This window comes from Zonotrichia albicollis, chromosome 22 (genome assembly GCF_047830755.1).
Source record: "Zonotrichia albicollis isolate bZonAlb1 chromosome 22, bZonAlb1.hap1, whole genome shotgun sequence".
Classification (NCBI taxonomy): Eukaryota; Metazoa; Chordata; class Aves; order Passeriformes; family Passerellidae; genus Zonotrichia; species Zonotrichia albicollis.
The window spans coordinates 6,667,970-6,695,538 of NC_133840.1; the positions used below are offsets into that span (position 1 = coordinate 6,667,970).

At 42.2% G+C, this 27,569-nt stretch overlaps 1 protein-coding gene across 12 annotated transcripts in view; it reads right to left on the reverse strand.

Moving 5' to 3' along the window:
- CUX1 (cut like homeobox 1) overlaps positions 1 to 27,569 on the reverse strand; it is a 272,878-nt gene that overhangs the window by 159,000 nt on the left and 86,309 nt on the right. For all 12 annotated transcript variants that reach the window (XM_074556863.1, XM_074556862.1, XM_074556857.1 and 9 more), the window contains exon 3: positions 6,898 to 6,945. In XM_074556863.1, coding sequence (XP_074412964.1) covers positions 6,898 to 6,945 — 48 coding nt within the window. The remainder of the gene's footprint in view (positions 1 to 6,897; positions 6,946 to 27,569) is intronic.

The window sequence follows — 27,569 nt, forward strand, 5'->3', positions numbered from 1 at the left end:
AAAAATTAGGTCAGAGAAATCTGTTCAATAAGGAGCTCATTAACCACTTTTGTGCAATAAATACCAAGATGCACCCTTTTCTTGGTATTTTGTACTGAAATCACCCTCTTGCCTCTCTTTTTTTGACAAAGCAAGACCAGACACCAGCTTATATAGAGCCTCATAGTAATAAAAATAAAATAGTGATAAAAACCTGCAATAAACAGAGGTAATTCTGTAATAAATACAGAGATAATTCTGTATTTGGAGAAACAGGGACTCAGCAGAATACCTCACCCAGCCCAGCCCTCCCATCCCCATTCCTTCCAGCACACTTCAAGCTCTCTTTTTTTTCTCTCCTGAGGATGAGAAGACACTCCTGACCCTGTGAGCTGCACCAGTGCTGCCTGTCGGAATCCTGAATAAACTGAATTTCCCACCACTGTTCCCGTTGCCCCCGAGCGCGTGGCAGCGGCACAGACAGCCCACCAGCTGCCAACAGGAATTTCAGCACTTTGTCAATTATGTAAAAATAAGAGGATTTGGGCTGATCCTCCCCAAAGTTACTCTGGTAGTCTCTGCTGTCTTGGTACAACTTGCCTGCAGGAACCTGCAAGAACTCTGGGGAAGGAGCACGGTGCCTGTCACTGCCTCTGGTGGGATTTGTAAGGTTTGGGACTTTGCCTGTTATCCCCAGAGCTCAGAGCTGTCCCAGCAAGGGAAAGGGGATTATTGATATAATATTGATATAAAGGAAAAGGATATTATTGATATGATAAGAGAGGCTCTGTATTTGAGAGTCTCTGCTGTTCTGTCCCTCCCCTGCAGGTCAGTGTCTCTCCTGGGGATGTTTTGGCCCTGCAGCAGCCACCCCATGTGCTCAGCAGGGAGAGCTCATCTGCTTGGGAGATGCTGGAGTATATTTAAATCACCTTCCTCAGGAAAGATGTTGTTTAAACTGCAATCAAGCCAGCCAAAAATAAATAAATAATCATTTACACACTTCTGTAAACAAAGAAATGAAAGCACTGTGGAGCTGCCGTTACCCCAAGAGCGGGTCACGACCTCTCCCTGCTTTGGGGAACAGAACTGAGATGAAAAGTGGACTTTAAAAGAGAATTAACTGCCAAAAACATTCACTTTTGGTAAATAGAAGGGTTTGATGATACTTCCATTGGAAAGCAGGGAGGCTGTGGGCCCAAACACGAGCGCTGGATTTTGATGTATGCTGTTGACTTCCCCAACACAGAGCAATTTGTAATAGCTTTGCCACGCTGTTGTTTTCAAAGCTCCTGCTACATCACAAGCATTTATTTCTGACCACAAAATTACATTTATTCAACAGAAAGCAGCTCAGGGTCTTTAAGAGGTTAACTTCTGGAGTGCTTGGCTGCTCTCCAGCCTCCCTACGAGCATCAGTGCTAACGCAAGGCACACAACAGCACCCAGGCTGGCCGTGATTAATAGAGTGCTGAACACGCTGCTTTCCACATACACACACTTTTCATTCCCTTGCTTCCATAGATCATGGACTTATCCTCAAAATATCTGACTGAAATTGAATTTGGCTTCTCTCTCAACCGTTCATTTCCTATGTTATGCAAGGTTATATCCTTTTCTGCATGAGCAGAACCAAACCAGCTGCAGCTTTTGAGAAGAAAATGTGTTTTCAATTATGAAGTTGGCCTGAATATTGAACCACAGTTCTACTGCTGCTCTAATTGAGCCATCATGGAGTGAATGTACAGGAAAGAAATTGTATTAATTAGGTTTGGAAATTTAACATAAGGAAATTAAAGGGGGTAAAATAGAAAAAATATGAGTATCAGCTCAGGAATAATCTCTCAAAATGCAGAAGGAACGTAGGTCTGAAGTGGTTTAGGCACACACATTATTAGAGTACTTCTTCAAAGACATGATTAGTAGTTCCAGCACATCAAACTGATTTTCAGCTTCTGTTGTCTGCATATGGAAAATTATTAAATTACTGACTGACCAAATTAATAGTTTAAAGAGCAATTCAGCTGAGTGGGGAGCCAGAGTGGTCTCATCAGAATGGCAATACCCTTAAAAGTACTTGCTCTGGGAGAAGAATATGAGAAATGGCTTTCACAGACATCAAGTCCAGCACGTTGTTTTGGAGTCTGTGCCTTAGAGGGTTCTCCAAATGAGGGATTACTGCATTACTGTTGGACAGTGCTCTTATGCCACATGAAAAGAATGCTAATGACCTCAGGAAATCCTTTCCCAGCCTTAAAATATCTGTCTGATGACTTCACAAATACAGATTCCAACATTAGACTTCCATACCACAACTTCAGTTCTGTAAATTAACATAGCCCAAGAACATCCTTTATTTTTTTAATTTTTTTTCAGATTTCATGTACAAATACCCATCCACTGATGTACCCATGGTAAAGCACAGTGACCTACCCAATACACAGCTTATTCAGACAGCTGATGGCAGGGATGCCTTGCTAATTATATATAATAATCATGTCATGATTGCATGGTGAAGCTCTTTAACCTTTCCTGATTCTGTCCTGTATTTAGCCCAGCACAGGGAGAGGGAACCATTAATAAGTTGCATCCTCAAGTTAATGGCAAGGAAAAGGAAAAGCCAGACAGAGATTTAAGATCAAAATGACAGGAATTTTACACTTCTGAAATTAATGACTTTTAACTGTCTTGCTCACAATAGCATATTTACACCACCAGACCTTAAATCTTCCAGGGAAGGCAGAGAAGTTACCCACAGATTTCAAAAGAACAGTACCATCAGCTCTGAAGCAGACACAACATTCTGTTAAATTAGAAAACTGCCTTCAAATTTCCATTAAGATCCTAAATAAGGAAAAAGTACTATAATAAAACTATTCTCCAGTGATGAATTAATAGGGGCTCATGCTGAACCAGGAATGCATTTGAAAATTTGTAGTATGCTAAATTCCATTTCATAGTGCTTTTACTTTAACTCTTATCATAAAAAATCCAGTTACTTAACGCACTCAGATCTATACAAAAAAAGTTATTTCCAAGTACTAATGGCAACTGAATATTTGATAACTGGAACAGTTGTTATCTGAATGGATGAGATAAATAACCAAGGAATACAGAATGTTCTGCTGTGTCCGGTATTTATAAATTCATATGATATAAAGGGAAAATACTGGGGGGGGGGGAAGTATCAACATTCCATGCTCAAACTGAAGAGAAAAATTGACTAAAATGACCCGTGGGTTTGTTTAAAAAAGCCAACTGGCCCCAGGTTTACCAGCAGCTCCCATAAATCGTGTTTGGGAGGGGACATAAATACCTGAGCTTAACTTCCCCTCTCTCCAAGTCACGTCAGGCTCACCCAGGCACAGTTCAAGGACAGTTTAAGTCAACCTGAGCTGACACATTTGTGCTGCTCCTGCCTTTGCTCTCCTGGCCTCTCCCCTGCCCTGAGCTGCTGCTCTGAACCCACCTGGTGGGAAACTAAGCCAGCAAAAAGAGGGGAAAAACCCCAACTTTGTGCTGAATGTGGGCTCAGAGCAGAAAAAGAGCTGAGGAAAGGCAGGGGTGGGGAGCAGGAACACAGCAATACCCATGGAAAGCTGCTTAAACACCTGGGCTTACCTGGGCTGCCTCCATGCTCTGACCTGCTGGCCCTCCCTGGAGCCCAGAGCCCATGGACAGCTCAGCCCACATGGGATTGGCAAAAGCCCATTTCCCTTCTGATGGGGAGTCCAGTTTGTTATTCCATGCCAAAAGCTCCTAATTCTGTCTAAAAGCAGAGTTTGGGCAAAGGATGAGGCAGCAGCAGCGGTGGGGGTGGAGAGAGGAGTCAGAGGGAGACTCTCCCACAGGGAAATGGGGAATTTGCATCAGGCAAGAACCTTTATCCTCAGTCCTGAGGGAGCAGCTGGTGGTGCCCCAAAGCTCCACATTCCCACCCACCATGCCTGTGGAGGCTGCTCCTACAGCATGCCCCACTCCAGGTCCAGGACATTGGTCCTCCAGCAGAAAGGACCCTAAAAAACATTTACTCCCACCACTTCACTGACCTCTGTTTTATTTATTCACTGGTGTTGATCTTAAAAAAAAAAAAAAATCACTGAAAGATTTGGGTTGGAAGGGATCTTAAAGCCCATCCTGTTCCAGCTCCCTTGTGCACCTTCCACCAGAGCAGGTTACTGACAATCCCATCCAGCCTGGCCTTGGACACTTCCAGGGACAAATCTGGGGCTGAAAACTGATGTGTGTGTAGCAAAATAGGGGAACCTCTTGCTCTACTCCTCCTCCCTGCTCACATCCCATCCCACAGGTACTGTGTGACACAAAGGTCCCTTTGCCAGCTCCTCTCAGGACATTAAATATCACCTGCCAGATAATAAATTATTGCCAGGTAATAAATTATTGCCAGGCAATCCCAGGGGGCTGCTGAGGTCAGTGGCTGTTCCCAGCAGTGCTGCTCCCTGAGCCTCTCAAGGGACAGCAATTGAGGCATCTCCTGGGGATTTGAAATGGAGAGAAGCCTATTTGCTCAACAAAACCTGTTTTTGAGATACCCAGAGCAGTTATCTCCTGATGTTTCAGAAAGTCAGCCTTAACAACAACCAGAAACCAGATCTATATCCTGAACAATCAAATATAACTCAACAGAACAGGCTCATCTCCTTGGTATTTTGATTTGTCTCCAAAACAAGATACAGTAATTACATCTATAATCAAATACCATAATTCACAGTTTAATGTGGTGCATTTATGTAGTCAATCATGATTAGTTCAGGTTTTTTAGGTTTCTGAAACCCTCTCTCGATTAGGGAGACTGGAATCACCAGCTCAGAGATTCAGCAGCACAATCTTTTCATGTATTTGTGCTTCATTTACGTAACAGGGGATTACAACAACAAATTTTACTCTGGCGGGGTTGAATTTATACCAAAATAAACTTCACTTTTATATCAGAGAAGCAAAACTACAGGAGAGGAGCGTGTGTGAGCCATGCCAAGGTAACAGGGAGCTGTCTCCACCAGGGAAGATCTAATGGAAGAATCTCCTTCACGGTAGCCAAATTTAAATTTATGCTTTTTACTTGATCCTCAGACATTCCCTTCATTAAAGAACAGTGCTGAAAGCACACATGCACTTTTCAGTCAGTGCATTGCAAGCTTGAAACTGAAGTGAAAAGGTTCTGAGAGCACTGCAATGCACTCAGAGCAATTTTAAAGTGTAAATTTCCATTGGCAAACGGACTCACACAAGTCATTCTTTGTTCTCACAAATGTCTGTTGGATGTATCAAGGACAAAGTCATCCTGTTTATTTATTTATTTCTAGCAATACTTGGGAAATCAGGTTGTAAAACAAAAAGTACCATGCTGCCTTTAAATGAGGGATTATTCCTGCTTAGGACACAGATTTAGCAGGATGTAGAAGTGATCAGGATTGCAAGCCTCCCCAAGGGGAGTTGAGCACTTAAATCCCTATCCTGCAAACATGCTCTGAACTTCCCTGTGCTGATGGAACTGCCACAATCTAAACTCAGTGAACAGCTCATGGGCTGAGGAAGTGCTGGAACACAATTCTTGAGGGGCAGAGCTGTGTAATGTGTACCAGTGTGAGCTCAAGCCTCCATCCAGCACCTCAGGCAGGCACGGAGCTTTACAAGGACAAATTTAATTTCCACCCTCCTTCCCTGATGCTTTCTGAGCAGCACAACCACGGCTCCCATCTGGCCACAGCAAAAATGGAAAAGTCTAATTGGCCCAGCTGCCTTTGCCTGTAGAAACCCTTCAGAATAACAACAGTTGGCTTTTAAACTCATGAGCTCTCTGCTGGTGTGTGCTGTGAGGAGAAACCCAAGTGGGAGTCACCAGTGGGGCTGGAGCCTCTGCAGCCTCTCACAAAAACCCCTGCCAACCCAAGGCTTTCCCTCAGCCCTCTGCAATACAATGTTTTACAGCTGAAATGCCTTGTAAGGAGAACAATTTGCAGTATTTCAGTGTTTTATGAGGGCACTACACTGCATTCTTTAACAGCTCAAACTGTAGGGTCAGTGAGGCCCAGTGAGCTGGATAGGCCACAGTGACAGAGGCTCAGGGGACTCAGAGCAAAATCACCAGTTTAGATTGTCCAGCACAAACCCTGAATCACAGAATGGCCTGGGTTGGAAGGGACCTTAAGGACCATCTTGTTCCACACCACTGCCACGGGAAGGGACATTTTCCTCTATCCCAGGTTGCTCAGTGTTGTCAGCCCATCGCAGGGGTTCCACACTGTTGTCTCCTATCACAAAAGTTTCATACCTTCTTGGTGTTTCTTGTGGGCATCTCCTCAGAGCACTGACTCTTTCTTCTTCACAAAGCAGCCAACCCCAGTTCACTTCCCAACCACCCACCCCACTCTTTTATAGCATCTTCTTCTCATTGAGTACAGCTGTGGCCTGTTCAAGTCAGGCCTGCTCCTAATCTTTGATAATTGACCCAGCTGCAACTCCTTAGGGGTAAGATTACTTTCTACACTATCTTTATTTTGTTATATCCTATCCCCCTGTAGCTCAGAGCCCCATCCAGCCTGGTTTTACACACTCTCAGGGATGAGGCAGCCACAGCTTGTCTGGACAACATGTGCCAGGGCCTCCCCACCCTCACAGGAACAAATTTCTTCCCAATATCCAATCTCACCCTCACAAGAAGGAATTTCTTCCCAATATCCAATCTAAACCTATTCTCTGTCAGTTTGAAGCCACCCTCCTTGTCCTGTCACTTTGTGCTCTTGTAAAACCTCCCTCTCCATCTTCAGGCTCCCTTCGGGTGCTGCCATTCCCTGCACACACAGAATGCAAAGGGCTGAGCCCTGAGGGCTCTGTGGCCACACCAGGCTCATGTGAAGCAGCACTGAAGACATGATAAGAAGCAGAAGCAGCTCTTACCTCTCCCTGGAAACTCTTCAGCAATGGAGCTACCTGTTTGCGCAGGTCCTGGAAGACACAAGCAGGAAATGCCATCAGAAACACTGGAAGGGACAAGTCAGCATTGTGTTTCTCTGATGTTATTTTCAGTTCTCAAGTGTTACTTCAATTCTGTGTTTTGTGGGAGATTTGATGAAAATAGAATTATACCTGGAGTTCAGTTTGAGCAGGTGTGAATTTCTAGTTTGACACACACCTGCACGTGCTGCAAATGGTAATAATTATCCAAACTGTGTGGGGCTGGCTAAGCACTTCACAATCAGTGGTCTGAATGCCTTCAGTCCCCTAATTCAGCTGAAACATTAATCAGATTAGCAGTAAATGTCTCTATCTACCTCCACAGCAGCAACACCTCTGAATTTATGCCAAGGAAATTCCCACAAATGGAAGCCAGGCTCAAAGGAAGATGATTCTGGACCATCATTTCAACTACAAGTGTTGCCATTTTGAAAAATCTCTGGTTTATTTATTATTTTCCCCAGAGTGCTCTGGCTTTAGTCATCAGAGAACTGGAGCTCATTGAAGATGACAAGTATTATTTGTTGGTTTCTGTATAACTCAACATTTCTTCTTCCAAATTACAACACACTCAGTGCTACAAAATTCATTAAAATACTGCCCACAAAATCACTCTAAAGGTTTATAACATGTTATTACTTAGCAGCAGAGATAATTTAGGACAAAAAATGTACATTGTACATAAAATTTTCTATGGCTTCACCTCTAAGCTGGTTTGGGTCTAATTCACTTACAAATTCAAGAATTCTTATTATGTGTGTGCCTGAAGAATAAAATCCAGTAACTTTGCAGAGGCCACTGTTAGTCATGCACAGCCAAGATGCTGCATTCCTGCTTTTGCCACTGACAAGGCACAAGCAGCCACTTCGTGGTGCACTTCCAGCTGGAAATGAATCTGGAAGAGGATTAAAGCAGTAACCTGAAGCTGCATCACCTGGGAGGGCAGCACTGGGGGGATTTCCCATTGGTGGAGATTTCCAAGGCTCAGCTGAACAGAACTGTGTTAAATGAGTGCTAAACACCCATTTTTTAAGGCCAGGTGAGATTTGGTCAGACTGTGGACTACTCCATATACTGCCCACAACTGGAACAGTCACCATGAAATCTTCCTCCCTGCACCCAGGCCAAAGTCCCTGAGCTGCCTGAACCTCATGCAAGGGGTCACAAAGACATCTATGAAGCATTTTTTCTATATACAAAAGGGTCTGTTGAGGCCTCAAGCTTTTCAGAAAAGAAGGTGACCTTAAAAAGTTGGGAATTCTCTTTTCCAACGCATTTACTTACACATCTACAGTCATGCAACATATTGGATGTTAAACCACTCACCAAAACACTCTGAGCCTTGGGTTTAATCTGATTTTCCTGAAGGAAAAGTAGGCTTTTGAGAGAAGTGATTTTTGTCATTTAAATGACAAGTCATGCAGAGAGTTGGAGTATCAGGAGTTCTCCCACTCCCTGAGAAATGGCTTAGGGGGCCCAAGGCAAATGAAGCTATCAAAGACAAATGATCAGTCAAATTTCACTTGTGACATGGTTATTGCACTAAAATACAGCTTAATCCCCATCAAGTCAAGGATAATATTGCAGCTTTCTGAGCTGCCTCTTTGGGCTGAACCAAACTGTGCTTCTGTTCTTAGGCCAAGCCAAGTCACCCCAATGTGTCCTGATAAATCCTGCTGCCTGTTTTGGGACACAAGAAGGTTGGACACTGTCCTTGTGGATCAGAAACATCCACAAATTACACTTCTACCAAAGCAAACTGGCAGGTTGAGCAGCTTTTCCCCACTCCCTGCCTTCCCAGGGAGACCTGAGGGGTGTGCACGATTTGGAACATGTTTTCTTTGTAACCTGATGATGCTGACATTGAAAAAAGTAACAATAACCACTGATGGCAAAATAAATGCCCACATTCAAGGCCAAAATCTGGCAGAGGCAGTTTTAGTGCCCAGTGAAATTACAAACAGAATTAGATTTACAGCCTCGATACTGGCACCCTTTATAAAATCAGGAAAAATTATATCATCCAAGCAAAGCAACTTTTCTTGAAATAAAAATCTCAGCTGGTTGAAAATCACTTGGTTTAGGGCTTTTGTCCCTGATATTGCCTCTGAATTTACTGACTTGTTTGGCACCAGCCAGAAAAGTGATGTCAGAAGTGAAGGCAGAAATAGAGGAGATGTAATCCCAGATCCAGAGGCAGGAGAATGTCATCCTTGCTCCTGTGGCCATGGCAAGCTCTAGCCAAGATCCTGCTATTTAATTGCCTCCTCTGGCACATCCTGACTTCTGAAAGACAGGATTTGCAGCACTTTTTATTTCAGGATATAAACTATGTCAGGACTTCACCTTCATATTCATCTTGAATAATGAGGGATGTTGTTGTTGGCTGTTTGTAGCAGCACAGAGGGAGAGAAGCAGGGTGGAGAGGAACAGGAGCATCCCAAAGCCATAAAAACAGAAATAAAAAGGGAGAAAACTTTTGAAGTGAATTGATTTAGCAAATTCAGGATGCTAAACACTAATCCCAGCAATCAGAAGGTTACCAAGCAAAATTCATGCCATTATGTGAAAACATGTGCTTGATTCAGACAGCAGCTTGTGCTGGGGGTAAAACTGATTTTAAAATATTTCCTGATGGAGGACTGGGGTAAAACTACTTCTAAAATATTTTCTGATGGAGGAGAAGGCAGCTCAGGGTGATTCAACTCCATTGGCAAGCAATGGTTTATCCCACTGCAATCCATTTGGGGCAACCCCAGGACACATCAGAGCACACACCTGAATGGGGTAAATGCTTTGACAACTCAAAATCCTCACAATAAGCTGAAATTTGTTGCAGCTGAACAATTGAGACAGAGCATCCCACTGCCATTCCCTTGGCAGAGCAAACAGGCCAGGAAAGGGAACTGCAGCAATGTGAGGCAGTGTTTTACACTCAGCCCCATGCAGGTGAGTGGATAAATGGCACACACCACAGCAAATGGCATAAACACCTTTTTCACACCAGTTTTTCTTTTCTCCCCTCTTTTCCTGCTTGCCCTTGGAAAGAGTTTATAGGAAAGAGTTTATAGGGTACTTTTATAATTCCTTCCTCAGCAAAACAACATCAAAACTTGAGACAGATCACAACCAAAGGGAAATAAAAATAAACAGACAGAAGTCAAGAATACATATGCCTCGAGTCACAGCTCTGCTGGGGAGATTTATTTTTGGCAGTTTGGAAAAATTTCTCATCAGACTTTGTCTCAAAATATTACACTGAACTTCAAACAGAATTTTACCTTCTTTACACTAAATTGAACAGGAAGAAGGACGTTCAGCTCAGACCCAGGGGAATCTGCAGTGTTGGTTAGCAAGGACACTGGGTGATTTATTATCTGTTTAAAGTGTAGTGGCCTTTACTGCCTGGGCTGTGATCAAAACAGGAAAAGCATCCAGGCTCCAGCCCTCACAGAGCTACCAAAACACTGCAGCCAAGCTGAACAGCTGAAAAGGGTCCATGCAACTGAGCATTAAAACAAATTGTAATTTATCAGCACAAACACACTGAAATATTTGAGTATAGGAATACAATCCCATTATTAGCCTACTTTTCTGTGCCATCTAAATACATGCATTCTTTCTCTGTGGATGATTTATCAGGGGTAGAGCAGTTTTCTGAAAAGGGCTCTATCAGAGACAAACTCAGTATCTGATGAAGAGCCCATGAATGAGGATGCTGTATCATTATCTGAATCAAATCTGATGGCTGAAAGCTAATATAGCATTTCCTCTTTACAAGAGTAAAAACAATGAGTTTATATTTTGATCAAGTAGCTAAACAATGAAATCTGAATCCACATAATTTTTAACTCCCTTTCCATTCTCATTAAAAATAACTCCACGGAAAATAAACCAAGAATAAATCTGTGTTACAATCCTGGGCAACAAATGTGTCTTTCTGACAACTAAACTACATTATTTATCTAGATCTTAATACCCTGTGTACAGTACAAAGGACACAGCAATGGCCAGGCTACCAATGCTGTATTTGTAATTTACTTGAGGTCTGAAGCTGCACAAGCACCCTCTGATCTCCTCACAGGCTGCTCCATCTCATTTCCCTCCCAAATGCTTATCTCTAAATGTCACAACAAGAGCCCTCTGACCCCAGTTTGATAAATTGGCCCAGCAGAGCTGAGCTTGACCCACACACCTTTATCATCTGCACCAGCACTGTGCTCCTGGGAAAGAGCCCAGCCCAAACCCTGGGTGAACATTCCAGCGTGGGGCTCCCTGGCCACATTTCCCACCAATTGTTGTGCATTTTGTCTGCTGGAGCCAGGCAGGGGCTGGGGAATGTCCCTGTGTCTGGCACAGGGATCCTAATGAGGAACAGCCCGTGGGTGACATCACCAGTTCAGCTGTCACAAACCATTCTGGAGCAGCCTCATCATGGGAGATGCTGTGGATTCCCCTTCCCCTCTGTGTCCCTTTCCCTGTCTGCCCACGTGGAATAAAGCACTGAACAGGCAGGGGCTGGACAGCCTGACCCCACATTCTTTCTTGTGAGAACTTTAGAAATGAAAGAAAAATAAAAAACCCAACACAGAATAACCTCCAGACAGCCCCCAGGGTGTACTGGCTGTGCAGGGGGGTGTTTGTAATTCCATCAACACCGAACACTTCCCGTTCCTGCTCATGTTCAAGGCCAGGCTGGATGGAGTTGGAGCAGTCTGGGCTAGTGGAAGGTGTCCCTACACATGGCAGGGGTGGAGTGAGATGAGATTTAAGGTCCCCTCCCCCCCAAATCATTCCATGACAAGAAACAGCACAGCTGAGGGGGAGCTCTGCTGTCACAATCTGTGCCAGGTTTATGCCCCTCTCCCCTCAGACAGCGTGCTGGGAGGGTGGATGTCTGTTCCTAGGGATTGGGAGGATGTTTATCCCTCACAGCCAGGGCTCTGCACACTCCATCCACCCCACTATTATCTCCAGAATGTTGCTGAGCTTCCCATAAATGCAGCTGAAAGGGGGAGAGGTGAGAGGCAGCCAAGCACGAAGGATTTGGGAAGAACGCTGGCATCAACTTCTGAGGTGTGTTTGATTGTTGTGTACTTCAAGGACACAACTTGTCACCATGAAACACACAAATCAGCAAGTTAACTATAATTAGGAGTAAGCAGTTCTGCTGGTTAATTAGAGAGAGGCAGCAAGCACAGATGCTTCACCCTGCTATGGGGAAATGGGTGAAGGGGTCGGGATCACTCAGACACCAACCAGTGCAAAATACCAGGTTTAAACATTATTTCTTTGTGTTATGAAAAAATACAGAGTATTCCAATTTTTTTTCCCACCAGAAATCCTGAGCACATGTGACTGGGGGTGTACTAAAGGAAACATTTAAGTCTTTATATTTAATTAGTTCCAGCAAGTTCGACTTTGCTTTAATCTACAAGAGATGAAACTCAAATCCCAGCTAGTTGTTCAAACAGGTATTATACAGTAGCTTAGATGACTTACTTAATTCCTAAAATATAAGGCAAAGTAAATCATATGAGTAAACAATTTGTTGCTCAATTTACACTTTGATTTAATGAGATATAAAACCTCTCATTGCTTAAGGCTGCTGAAGTATTTACTTGAAATCCAATCATTAAAGAATGAATCACAATCATATCAATCTTCTGAGATATTTTTAGTTATTTCAATACACTAACATGCCGGTGTTTTCTCTGTACAAAAAAACCACCCTTTTTAAGTCACATTTATAGATATGTTTCAAGCTAGCACAATGATAAATAAAAAATCTTGATTTACAGTAGCAAAACGTACACCACAGTACTTTCAGAAATATTTCAAGCTCACAGATCTTGTGCAAATTCCATTAGCTTTAATTATTTATTAGCAGTAGATTTAGATTACTGTTCTTGACCTATTTTTCAGTGTATGGACCCACCCAGCAAGAAGTGAAAAAATATTCCATTTGTGAAGGGCTGATTTAGTGAGCGCAGATTTCATCTTGGAGCGAACACTGAGCAAAACCCTGGGCACTGCAATTCAGAGAGGCTCCAAAGCAGGGCCTGCAGAACAAACACTGATAGAGGCTCCTTGAAAAGAGACACAATTTTTGCTGTTTGACCACTTCAGACAATTTTGCAAGAGTTGCAGCCATGTGACAATCCCAAGGGAAGGGACAGCAGACCCCATGGAGAAATTCCAAGAGTTTCTTTGTGGAAAATCCCTACTCAGCCATGGGGAAAGGGGTGAAGAGGGGGAATTCTGAGGCTGGTGCTGCGACCCCTTGCAGTGGTGGCAAGGTGCAAAGTGTGTTCATCCCAAGCTGGGGAAAACAGAGATTCTCCTCACTGGGCTGGGACTTTGCTTTCAGTGGAATTTGCCTGAGTCTTAATGCAATCCTCTTATGGTTTCTTCCAAGTTCAAATAAACAAAAAGCTCACAGGTTTACTCTGGGCCTGTGCAGCCACATCCAAACAGCCTGGGGACCTTCACAACTGTTTAAAAAGAGAGGAACTGTTGCACCATATATATGTATGGAAGTGTGTGTGTATATATACACATACACTGTGCAGAATAGAAGGATTTTTTTAACTAACTTTACAAATTAACATGGTGAACTAAGCTTTTCTGCATCATGTGACAACCCTGGTGTCATTTATAAACCAGTGAGTTAACAGTGGCTAGGAAAGACATTGAACAGGAACTATGCAGAACTTTAAAAAGCAGAGTTGCAAGGAAACAAAAAAATTAGTTCAAACAAAAATGATTCAGGTGGAGCTTTGGAAGGAGGTAACTCTAATGAAATGAAAGCCTGGTCACTAAAATTCCAGAAGGGAAAAAAAGGAAGGATGACTTGTGTAACAGTTCACTAATACACACAGAAAATCAAGCACCACTTTTAACAAAGATTAATTTAGAAAGCTTCCCACTGGACAGTGGCTCCACAGAGATTGTCCCTCCTGCTCTCATGTTAAACCCAATGCTGAAGGCTTGAGGTGACACCAAACATGCCATGACAAACCCTTGTCAGGAGAAAAACCATGTCTGCATCATCCCGGGCCAGCAGAACTCCTTATTTATGTAATAAAACCCCATCTGATACACTAAATAAATATTTCAGACCCTCTGAGGTGCACTGTTCTTGCCAGCAGGACAACCACATGGCAAAACCAGGAATGGCCATTCCTAGCTTAGCCAGGATCCCTACACAGAGCAAAGATAATTGCAGCTTCATTAAGTACCTGCAGATGTTATCAGATGAGCCCACCTGTACAAAAAAAAATGGGAAATAAACAAACTGACTTCTTAGTTGTGCATCCCAATATAGTTTTACATCCCCAAAAAATAGCCTCACCTACACTTGTCATATTTTAACCAGACCTTCTGTGCCCCTCCATAAATTCCATGTTGTTCCACAAGTTCTCTGTCCCTGTGATTTGTGTTTTTCAGTGAAAAAGATCCTGAACACTCCTCCCAAATCACATCCTGCAGGATTTCATCCTCCACCCACTATATTTCCCACTCTGAAAGTCTATAGAGAAAGTATTCCTAACTCTCCCCTGGTTACCCAGAATTACAGCCTGAACATCAGAGGTTTCTCTGCAGTGTAAAATGGGGAACTTCTGAAAAAAGTTTAATTGTTATGAGCCCTAAAAAATTAACGTGTCTAATGAGAGGCTAATGACAGGGGCCTGACTGCAGAAGAGGCACCTAAGTGCTGTGGTCCAATTAACAACACCAGTTCAAACACAGCCTAATGCTTCACATGGTGGATTTAGACAGAAGAATATTTAATGTGAAACCATAATTGCAGCTGTAATTTTCCATATTCCCTCCCTACAAGCAGGGCTGGAAGCAGAGTGCATCCTTCTGGGATGGTGGGGCAGGAGCTGGAGCTGTCTGCCAGCACTGGGCTCCTGGGACTGGGATTTCTCCTCAGTTTCAAGGAAAAGATGGGTACAACCATTCAGAAATCATGAATCCCAATGTACTGCTTCATTTAGGAAAAGTGAGATTACTAAAAACCACTCATGTTTTAAAACCTGTTATTGATTTAAGGATCTTGCTTTGAAGTTTCCAAGAAGAATAATTCTGTGTTAAATATAATAATGAGGAGCCAGGCTCATCCTCAGGGATCCTTACAGGATGTGGACTGGGGAGGAGGCACTGTGGGACATCAGCTATTGCAAAATTGTTTTCCTTACTTATCTTTTGCCCAGAGATTACAAATGTAGCTGTGAGCAGCCCTGCATTAATCACACTCTGACATACCTGCATGTAAGAACACAGGTGTATTTACTGATTTCTATCATTGCAGTCAGCCTTTTGCTTTGATTTCAATGCATGAAAATCCAATACTATGCAATCCTCTACTAATCTTTTTATAAGATTTTCTTCTTAATCTTGATCCTGACCATGCAGTTTTATTCCAAAGCCAGTTGCTCCTACAGGAAACAAGTTGTTTCATGAGGACTTGAGTAAAAAGCCTCTTGTCCTGCAAATACATGTCCTATATTTGTTAAAACTCTCATGACCATCATCTCTGCTGTCTTTCTGGTTTTTGTGACTTTTCCCATGCAGGGAGTGACTGGCTGTGGGTTCAGTGCAGCTAACTGTGATAGTGATAACTTCAGATTCCAACAAAGATGAGAAATTCAAAGGGAAAAAAAAAAATTGACAACCTCAAAAACATCAGGATACAGACCCAAAGGTTTTTACTACATCTAATTTAGCATACCTGGTAAAAACACCTTGAAATTAATCTAACTGTCATCCTGCTGACCTAAATAAAAAAAAACACAGCACAGAGCTTTTCATGTTGCTTCAGTGAGTGAAGCAATTTGGAGAAAACAAACTTTTGCTGCCTTTACACTTCCTGGCAAAACTCCTATGGAAACAGGCCCATAATGCACATGCCTTGGGAGCACACAGTAGATAAAAATGAATCATCCAGATGAAAGAAAGCAAGAGCTCACTACAGCCTTATTCAATACATTTACTGTTTGTTAGTTGAACTTCAGAAATAAAAAACCCACATAAAGCTTTGGAGCAGCAGCATCCCCTCACAAGTGTGATATAAACTCTCAGCTGGGATTAATTCCCAAATTCATGTGCTGAACTGTTCCAGTGCTCAGAGGGGGTGGGGAGAGAAAGGAGATAAAAAGAGCAGGAAAAGGAGCCCAGAGGATGGGAGATGAGGAAGGGAGACACGGGGAGCTGGAGCACAATCAGCTCCATGGCAGATTAAAATGAGGCACACTTGTATAATAATAAATCAGCAGAATTAATACAGGCTTATCTTCTACCAACTTAGAAGGGGGAGGTGACAAATTGCACTTGAGGACAAACAGTTTGACTGTTGCCAGCATAAGCTGAGTGTCTATAGGAAATGGCTAAATTTAGACAGCCAGCTTTTGATGAGAGCAACGGAAATTAATTCAAGTTTTTTGTCTGTGGTTTGTGTTTTGTTTTGTTTTTTTTTTAAAGAGCTCTAGAATGTTACTCATCTCTTGAAACTCTTACCAAAAGAAGAGACTTCATAATGCACCATCCTCCCTGCCTACTCCCTCCTACTCTTCCCCCTATAAAAGGAAGAATTGCTCCTTTGGGCTACAGCAATTTAGGAACTTAATGCAGTTTAACAAATTCCCTATCTCTTGGCTGGAGCTGTTTGGCTCTGACAGATGAATCAGAGAAGTCCATAAACGTCTGGAGGATTCCTACAGACTTTTTCTTGCATGACTATATATGGCAACTACAGATCCAGTTATCTGCCATCGCTTGAACCTAAGCTTCAAACTTTTTACCTTTGTAGCAAACTTCCCTCAGCAGCAGCACTGCTAAATTAGACATAAACTGATAACTACTTTTCTCCAAAGCGTTTTCCCTCTCATTTCAAGGCAGTAAAAAACCTGAATTAAGATACACTTAAGTAAAATTTCACTTTTGTCAGTGCCTCTTGCCCTCAGCAATGCATTTTGTGAGGAGTGACCCAGAGTGTGATGCTGTGGGGTCATGTTCTCATTCACGCTGTCCTGCTGTCACTGAAGGTGCACCTCACCAAACAGCAGATGTTTTCCATCACTTATTGCCTGAAATACCAAGTAACACCAAGTGCCATGAGAAGTCAAGCACCAAAATCCACACTAAAAAAAAAAGGTCAAAACTGCCCAACTGATGTACAGAGGGACTTACAAAAGAATTCCAGAAATGCCTGCAACACCCTTTATCCAGAGAAATACTCAATAAACTTCTCCCTATCACCATCTTTTATGCATCTGATCATTTTTACAAGATGCTGAAGTGTGCACATCAAAGCCAGCACGTGATACAACACCAAAGGCTTTTAGCTGCATCCAAAGCAAAGGGTACCTCAAGTTCAAGCACCTTCTTTAAGCTGAATATTCCTAACAACCTCAAAAAGGACATCCAGGGCCACTGAGGGCTCAGGACAGGAGTGAAACAGGGTGAGCAAACTTGAAACACTGGAAGCCAACACTGAGTTTTGGATGCAAAAACCACTACAGGGCTCACTTTAAAATGACATTTTAAGCAAATATCCAAACCCAGCCTCTTCCTGGGCAAGAGGATTTGTATTTGTACAAATTTTGAAACCTCAGCAGATGATGGAGGCTGCTCTGAGCAGTGGGGCAGAGGCACAGAGGGCTGAGAGCTGCCAACATAAAATATAAGCACGGTCATGCTCTGTCTGCTGAAACACTCCTAGGAAATGCAGACAAAATAGTGAAAGAAAAAGCTCCTGTTCAGAGGAGATGGTATCTTACCCAGCTGCTCATTAACACCGTGCAGTTCAAACAAGTTATTTTAAATTCCTGAAGGCACGCCGTGTCTGGAAATGCAGTGTTTGAATAAGCACTCCTAAGACCCAAAGCATATCAGGTTTTCCCACCTGACTACAGCCTTAGTGCTGATATTTCTGAACCAGGAGCTCCCTCTCAGCCAGGTCAGGACAGACACTGAGGACCACCATGAGGGGGGCAAAAAAGGTAAAATGGGGCAAGTGACATCAGAGAATCTCTGAACTGGTATTGATTATCTAACAACTTATTTGATTTTATGAGTTCTATTTATTGGATCCTGATAAATCAATTATAAAAATATGTAATTGCTCATTTTAAAAATTGATTTTGGAATGGCTTGTGCAGCATTTGATGGTCAGGGTCTCAGACCTGAGGACTGAGATATTCACCCATGCCAGTGATCCATCAAAACAGACAAGATCGTTTCTGACGCTGCTCCCGAAGTTAGTACATGAACAAGGAAACATTTTGGTGCCATCATCAGATAGGGGAAGCATAAACAACTGTTAGCACCTCTGGGGAGGGAGCAGGTACCACCCAGCTGCATTCCACGAGTGGTTTTTCCTTAGGGCAGCGCAGGGAAAGCACAGCAGGCAGAAACCCCAGCTGTGAGTGTGGCTGCACAGACCAGCTCCCTGCGCTGGCTCCTGATTGTTCCCAGCCATGTCAGACCCAGAATGTGAATTTTTAGGGTGGTTTTCCCTGCTGAGCAGGGATTCCTGAGCCTTGCTGGCCACTCAGGACCCTCCTGCTCCCTGTTCCCCCAACGCCAGGCTCAGCACCCTCCTTCTGACCAGGAGTTCACTTTTGGGATAAAGAGCCCATTAGTGGGACCTAAACCAGCCAAGGTCATTCCCCCCATAAACAACTTGTCCAGTATTTCCTCAAGGACTTTGCTCTCTCTCTCATTTTTCTGCCCAATTTTTTAAACTGATGCTTAGGAGCATTTCCCACTGAAGTGTGTAATATGTCCCTAAAACATAAATATTTGCCAGATTGTCATACAGAAATACTTCATAATCTTTTCAGTAAATGGGTAAAATGCAAAAACTTAGTTTGCAACAGCATGAAACACTCCTGAAAGTGTGAAAATTATTGCTTATTTTCATGTAAGCTGAAGTATTAAAGTATAAATCACACTGTTTACATTAACTGATCAGAAGAATTCCCGTTGATTCGAGTAGGAAGCCGGAATTATTCACATTTTTTTCTCAACCCGGGTCTGTTAACTAATAGCTTTTTCACCCCTTATCAGCTGCACAAACAACAATGGATTTTAAATCAATTAAATGAGCTGTGAACTTCTCCTAATGGGGGGCACATAATTTAAGGCAGCCCAGAAAGTTTTGCAGGAGTCAGGAGGGCTGCTCAGAGGGGCACATGTGGAGAGAGTTAAAGCTCCAAACCTCTGTTTTCTCCCCCCTTACTCAAGTGTCAGCTGTGATAAGCCAAAATTAACAACCCTACACTGAACCACTTCAAATGAAGGGGAAAAAAATTTTCTTCTTGCTATTCTAGGTATTTTAAGTTGCATATGAGCACGGTGGCTAAATATAGACAGTGACAACAAGAGACAGCATTGTCCCTTTGGGCACATTGAATATTATCTCAGAATTCCCATCTTCCTGGGCTGAGCCTCCAGTGTTGGGCTGGGGCTTTTTTTTTTTTTTTTTTTTTGGTTGTTTTTCTTAGTTAGCAAAATGTGTATTAACCCCTACTTCGTTTTAGATGGAGCAGTTTAACAAAAAGTGTATTTAAGAGGGGGAAAAAAAGGAAATCCTGATTCTGCAAAAGCACTAGAAAGCTTTCCAATAATTTCCCCGTGTTAGTGCACTTAGAGCAGATGCCTCTCTTTCAGAGAGGACTGTCACTCTGTTTTTAAAGCTAGGAGGGCATCAATATGAAGCTTTTACAGCTTATAAACCACGAAGCCAAGCTGGTACCTTTGGACATAAAATTGTCTTTTTCTCCATAAGTCATGTGCTTCACTTCCAGGTTTCAATCAGAAGTGTAAGGGACAAAATCAATAATTACTCGTTTCAAAACACTTCCTAGGAGTGCAGCTACATCATCTGGAAAGCAGCAGACTCACATGAGCCTTTAATATTGAACAGGAGCAGACTTTCAGAGGACACAGCTGCTCCTGACTTCTGCAGTATTTAAATACCACTGAGTGACACCAACGTTTCTGCTTAATGTACCCAGTGCACTCAGAACATTGACAACACTTCATTTTTAAGCCAGCTTCTATATAAAGTTTAATTTTTAAAGCCATCTATAAATTATCAATGACATCTGTTCTGAAAAATGTCAATTCCTATTCCTTAGGCTGGCAGAATCCATCTATTTTGTGTAACGTCCTCTTCATATTTGAGCAATTTTAAAGCTCTATTGACATATGGTTTTCAGGGGAGATATTCCTCTTGTAGGATTTCGTTATTAAGACAAGTCTTGCTCTAATGTAAGGATGACAATAAATACACAGAGCTCTGACTACATCCCCTTGCTCTGACTCCCAAAGGTTTGAGGAGTGACAGCCCCAAACACCCCGTAAATACCCCAGTCAAGGCTCCCCTTCCACATCACACAAACCCACGGTGACAAGAGCCAGCAGCTGCAGAAACCAGTTTGTATTTCATCTCCTGATCAATAAAGTGTGGGGGCATCATCATCACTAATTCCTGTAACTCATTTATTCCTGCAACTCATTTACTGTGACAATGTACAAGCACAGGGCTGTCACCACGGACCCATCCCCTCAGCCAAACCCTGATTTTGGTTTTTCCACTCCACCTAATTGTACAACACAGGCACAATTTAGCACATCCGTCCTTCATTTCTTCAGCTGTTGGGCACTACCACCATGGCTTGTTAAAATGCAGTTAGGGTTGTTTTTTGTAACATCCTTATGATGTTACAAAAGGAGGGATAAAAAAAAAATTCAAATGTCCAGTGTCATCTTCCAAACCTTATATAATACACACTGCTTCCACTTTTTAAAGAATACACACATTAAACATCTTTGTTTTCAAGTCTAATACATTCTTTTTGCTTCTAATACACTCTTTTTGCCAAATTTCATTCCCTCACCAGTAACTTCCCGAGTCCCTGTCTCAGAGGCATCCCCTAAAATCAAAAATGGGTTTCAAGAAAGTCTAATCTTGAAGAAACAATTGCACCACGTGCTTTGGTTCTATATGAACACATAAACTGTCACCAAATCCTCTGACAATATTTGTCATTCAGCAGCAAAACAGCCACTGCCTGCTTGTGACTCTGTAATTGTGGAGCAGCGTCTGCTGGATGCTGAAATCCTGCTTTCTGGTCATGGCAAACATAAATCAAGGAAAAAAACCTGCTCTATTAAATCTATTTGCTCTGGGAGAACAGGGATTTATCATCCTGTAAAACAAGTGGTCAATAAGATTCAGAAGTGCTTAGAACAGATCTTGATGAATCAGGATGCCACAGGTGACGCTGAAATTGTGTTTGAAAGCAGAAAGGTGAATGCTCTATTTATTTCAGTCTATAGACAGGCTGGGGATTAAAAGCATCACAAACACAGTAGGATTTTCCCTCTGTATCCCCTCGGGGAGGATCCTTAACAGACTGTCCCAAGGGGCAAAAGCAGTAAGAGAGGACACAGGGCTGCTTTAAGTAAATCTAAAATGGATATTCTTTAGAGAGCCATCACAGAAGAAACGGTTTGCAGGAGTTTTTCAACACCACAGAAACCTTGAGCAAGTGCAAAAACCAAGTTTCAGCAGGAACAGGAGCAGGTCAGGTCCAGGGGCCCGCAGGGAAGCCCTGAGTCGGAGACAATTCCCAGGGAATCCCATTAATGACTCGGGAATAATCCCTGCTCACATCACATGATGATCCCCAACACAAAAGAGAGCTTGGTTTCTCACCCAGGACAAGAATTTGGTCCCAAAGGACAGAAAGGAAGCTTAAATAGCACAACCACATAATTAATAAGGAAATGAATATAGGTGTATTGTAATGGCAACTTTGGGAGTTGTTAATTTAACCACAGACTAATCCCTTTTTTTTTTACTGTTTTTCAACAGAGGAATCCAATTCCGCTGCTTTATATATTTGAATGTTGTTCCAGCAACTTATTGTGGGGAATCAACATCCTTCCCTAGCACAATGAGCAGCTTTAGTGCAGACACAGAACACTCCCCAAATGATAAAAACTCGGATCTGCCACGGCACGAAGCCAGCCAGAGGCTGGGCTTGGATGGCCAAGCTGCATCTGGTTTCACTTTCCAGTAACAAAACAAAACTCACAGGCACCATTCATTATCTACGAGGTCCAACAGCAAGGCTTTCAAATACACTTTCAGAACTAATTAAATGCTTGTTTAAAGCTGAAGTGAATGTAAATACTAAAGTGAAAGTGAACTGATTAACTTGCAGCGTTTTGTGCCTGATTATCTCGGTGAAGAATGAGCTCCTGGCACTCCGGCCTTGTGCTGGAGGATCAATTTCCTGTTCACATCAAGGCTGCTGAGCAAACCTTCCCCACATTTGATTCGACTCAAATTCAAGTGTCTGCTTTGCCTTGGACACAGAGAATGTTTTCTGACTGGGCAGGATATTTTGAATTTAGGGGCTAAACGCTGTCACCTTTGCCATTAGGCTTGAGCCAAAATTCAAGGATGTTCAAGGCAGCCAGACCTCCCTCCCTGTCACCTTTGCCATTAGACATTAGGTTCCACAACACCTCCTTTGGGTTTAACTCACACTGCTCAGATCTCATCCTCTCTGTTCAATGTGGCTGAGGAGGGAAATGAGATTCATAAGCTGCAGCCTTCATTCAGTTCCAAAGTATTATCTAGTAGCTAAAAAAAGACATCATTTGCTCCTACTACTGTTCCTTTTGCCAGTTCCTTATAAAGCCAGCCTGTCTTGCATCTTTGATGTCAGGAACTCTGTATTTTAAGTCCTGTAACAATCATATATTGTTTATTTTTGTGCTTCTTTCACGCAAAGGTGAAAATTCCTAAATTTTGTAAACTCCTGTTATAAAAACACAAAGAAAAATGCAGAGGACACTCGAGCTCTCTCTGTGCTGGCCTGTGCCAGGCGAGGATGCGGCCTTGTATCAGACAGGATAGAAGAGCCCAGACAGATGCAGTCTGAGGGAGAGGTACAACCACAGAGCATTCAAAGGGAAAGCAGGAGAGGCCGCCTCTCCCCAGAGCCAGGAGACATTTTTACACAGCATTCTTCACTGGGAACATCACGGGATAAAAAAATAAATGAGTCCAGTATTTGCACTTCCATAGATATCCAGTTTCAGGCTGTGACAGAAGAGGCAGCACAACCCAAATTCAAAGCACTGCTAACAGCACCCGCTGCTCTTTTACTGTGATTGTTACAAGTCACATTAGTATAAATTTGTGAAGTGTTTTAACACTTTTTCATTTGAGCTTAATTAATTTTCATAGGAGTTTCAGCTTAATTAATTTTCATAGAAGTTTGAGCTTACTTAATTTTCATAGAAGTTTGCCAATTTTCTCATTTGTTGTTGAAATCACAACACGACTTTTCCATATGCAAGGCAAATATAATAATATCAGCTCAAAAAGTCATTTTTGGACTTGTTTTTGTATTTCACAACCAAAAATACTTCCAGTGTAAACTGTTAACCGAAGCTCTGACAAGTTTTATTATAAATATTCCCAGCTTTAAAGAGAAATTTGAATATATTCACTTAGTGTATGTTCAAGACAGTTTAGGTCTGACAGCTTCAGATTATGCCTCATTTATATGGAGCAGTGATCAAATTCGTTAATATGTGAGAGAACTGAAGAGGCAGAGGATTGTGAATCAAACAGCATGAGCAAAGTTGTCGAGGAACATGAATAGCTTATGAGGATTTACTTAAGGTGATGGTTTTCATGGTCCCCCGTGCCAAGGGCTGTGGGGGAGATGAAGGAGCAGGGAGGAGGAGGAGGAGGGAGCAGCGCTGCCTTAAGGCGAGGAGGAAGCTCTTAATCTGCCCATAATTCACCCCAGGTGCTGCCAGAGATAGGACCCTCTCCCCTCAGCCAGGGTGAGCCATTTGACAGGACAGGTAAAGCCTGCTCACAACCTTCTCCTCTCCAAGTGTTGTCTGTGCCACAACGGCTCAATGATTTAAGAAGCATTCGTGCAGGGGAAAATCAAATCTCACTGTGAAGCAGCATCTCCTTAAGATTCATTTAATCTTCTGATAACACAAGCTGTGCACACACAATCACTGAAGATGATAATCTCCTGTATGTAACACTAAGTCTGCTATTATTCCATTTATTAAAAAGTGCTATAATAATGTTTTGTGCATACATGTACTAAAAAGACAAGTGGATTAGGAGATGGAAATTCAGGGTGCTTCCTCCTTACGGAGGATGGCTGCCTAATATCTCCACTTGCTTATGTACAGACATGGTTTAGCATGTTTTGCATGAGAGCTCTGCCAACAGCAGCTCCTCCAGCAAGAGCCAAGGCCCCCAAAACCTCTGATTTTTGGGGAAGGATAACCTCAGATCACAGACAGGCTCAACTTGTTATCAGTTGTTCTTTTTCCTAAGTAAATAAATCATCAGCAGATCCAACTATTGGGGGAAGGGAAGAAAGAGAGAAAGAGAGAAAGAGAGAAAGAGAGAAAGAGAGAAAGAGAGGAAGGAAGGAAGGAAGGAAGGAAGGAAGGAAGGAAGGAAGGAAGGAAGGAAGGAAGGAAGGAAGGAAGGAAGGAAGGAAGGAAGGAAGGAAGGAAGGAAGGAAGGAAGGAAGGAAGGAAGGAAGGAAGGAAGGAAGGAAGGAAGGAAGGAAGGAAGGAAGGAAGGAAGGAAGGGAGAGAAGATTTTTTTTTTTCTAAGTGGGAGAACAGAACACCAGGCTTATTTTAGCACCAAAAATATCTGTTTATTTCTTTATGTCATCTCTGTGAACTTTGAGGAACCAGAGTTGTAGTTAAGGACAACACACGCCCAAGTGCAAGTTCCTTCTGTTCTGTCTGTGTGCAGATCTCCTGATCCTCCCCTGCTTTCTCTCCCACTATTCCCTCAGCTGAAGTTAACCCTGGCTGCATTAGCACAATATTCCTCGGGGCAAGAGCCAGTAAATAAAGTTTATTAACATCCCTCAGCACTGACTTCAAACCACTGTGGGCTCTGCTCCCCCTTGGGCTGATCCCACTCCTGCAGCTGCTGATGCAGAAATCTCCACGTGACCACTCTTTTCTACCAAAAAAGTCATGGCTATCACATCTTGAATTTTTCGGACAAGTCATGCTTAGAACCTACTGACAAAATGCCACTTCTGAATTACTCTGATGGCAGCTTTCTCATTACACAAGCTGTGTAAAGCTGGTCCCAGCAGGTTCTTTTAACCACACTTACTGGTGACAGGTTTTCTGCTGAATTTTCCTGCTCAAGCTCCACAGTACAAACTGCTGGAAACTGGTTCCAGGTAACTTATTAAACACCCCAGTTGATATATGTGAAATGGCTTTCCCAACCATCTTAACCTTTTCTGACCTTTCCCGTCCTTGTCAATGGCCACACTGAGTTCCAGCCCTGCTCTCTGGGTGTTCTCAGTGCTTTATCTCTCTTAGCAGTGCTGCAGGGCCACACAAATTGCTGTAATGTGCCATTTCCTGACATTAAACCAAAAGGGGAAAAGAAAAGGGCAGAAATTCTGATGCATTTCTTCACTGTTTTGAATACAAGCTATCAGCAGGACAACCAGAAAAATTAGGGTACTATTAAATTAGGGTACTATTAAATTAACCAACTCCGATTTTTAACCTGGTATTTCATTCCAGCAACCTCACTGCTTTATAAAAATATACTTCATTAGTAGTCTACAGTCAAGGTATGCAATATATAGAATATTATACTGCATAATATTTATACATATAAATTATTATATATATAATATATAACTATTAATATATTACTATATAAAATACTCTATAATATACATATCAATATATAATATATAATATATATATAATATATAATATATAATATATAATATATCTAGATATTATATTGCATATTATATATGTATATACACATGAATATAAATATAAATATATAAATAAATATAAATATATAAATATATATATATATGTAGTAGGATATAGAGAACTTTAAGGACACCAAGACTGAGTAAGTAGCAATCTCTCATGCTTCCAAGGAAAAAAAGGGTTTTGAAAGCATGACATCATTTTTTAGAGTAAGAGTTCTTTTGAAAGTTAGTACTAAAAATTTAATCCTATGATCTACACAATTTGGTTTTGATCAATTTGTGTCTCTTATGAAATAGCTGCTGTTTTGAGCTTGTAGCCCATGTATTTTAACTGTGTGTCAGTAACATGATTTATCATACAAGGATTGTGAAAAGCCAGATACTCATTCTGCCAATAGCAGCAGCATTTTGAAGTCCAGCAATGGCCTCACACCCACAGCTGTGGAGGACAGACCTGGCTGTGATCCCTCCTTTTAGCCTCCTGTTTTCTTCCTCTTTCTGCTTTTAAATGGAGCTTAGCGTGACTCTTGATCCAAATATTACATGTAAACCTTAGCAGAGAACATTTAGAAGTGGTAATTACTAACCATTTCCCTCAATAATTAGCTTATAAAAAGGTGTATTTTTAATGCAGACTGCCAAACTCTCCACTAATCATCTCACACCACTTCCCCACAGTAACAATTATTGAAAAACAGTTTAAAAACGCATAAACAAGAGCGTTTAGCACTCATTTACTTCAGACCAAATGTCAATAAAACCTCAAGACGCTGCGGACTGGCTGTGTTCAGAAACCCAGAGCAAAGGAACAGCTGGGGCTGGGCTGGAGCTGCCTGTTGAACTTCCCACCATTGCTGCTTTCCCCAGTGCCACCACTCTTCCCGTCCTTCCAGGACTTCACCTCCAGCAGCACCAGGGAAGGAAGCCCAGGCTGCCAGAGCACGCTGGGACAGCAGGAAGAGCCAAGAACTTCTGTGTTTATCCTGCTCAGTTATTCCCAGAGTTTCTGCAGCCTTTTCCCATCTCCAGCACACCTGGAAAAATAGGTTTGGGTTTCCTCCAGCTCTGGCTCTGTCCTGGGAAGAGCAGCAGTGCTGCCTGTGCTGGGGCTGAGCAGGGGAAGGTGGAGGGAGCTGAAAGGCAGCTCTATATCCAGTACACACACAGCAATTTGTTACTGTGAAAAACCATCTGTTTCTCGGTATTACAATCCTCAGAGGGGAAATTATAGCTAGCGTTCAACATAAAACATCAATTTAAACCATCAACTATTCATAATTTCAATTCTTTATTGGAAACCAAGGACATAAATGTCAGGGAATAAAGCAATATTTCTTTTATTAACTGTTCCATTCATCTGGCTATTAAATAAAACCAGGACCTTAATAAATAGCATTAGCCTTTGTACTGACAGCCACCCCAACTAGCACCATAATTCTAAATAAAATGCATTATATTTCTAGTTTCAAAGTAAAAATCAGGATTAAAAAGCATTTCAAAACATATGCAAAGAGTATTTTTGCAGTGTTGCTGCTCCTGTGTGGTTAAATGCTTTAAGAAACAATGCTGACCAAATAACCCCCCCACATTTATCTGCAAGTTTCCAGTCAGCCACCTCCCCCCGATGATATTCTACAACATTAATATTACTAAAGAACAGACAGGATTCCAGTACTGATGCTGCCTGCCTGTTGCCAAATGGAATGATTCATTTAATCCCCTGCTCCCAGATACGATGCCTGCTACAAAAAAAATAATAACAATAGTAAT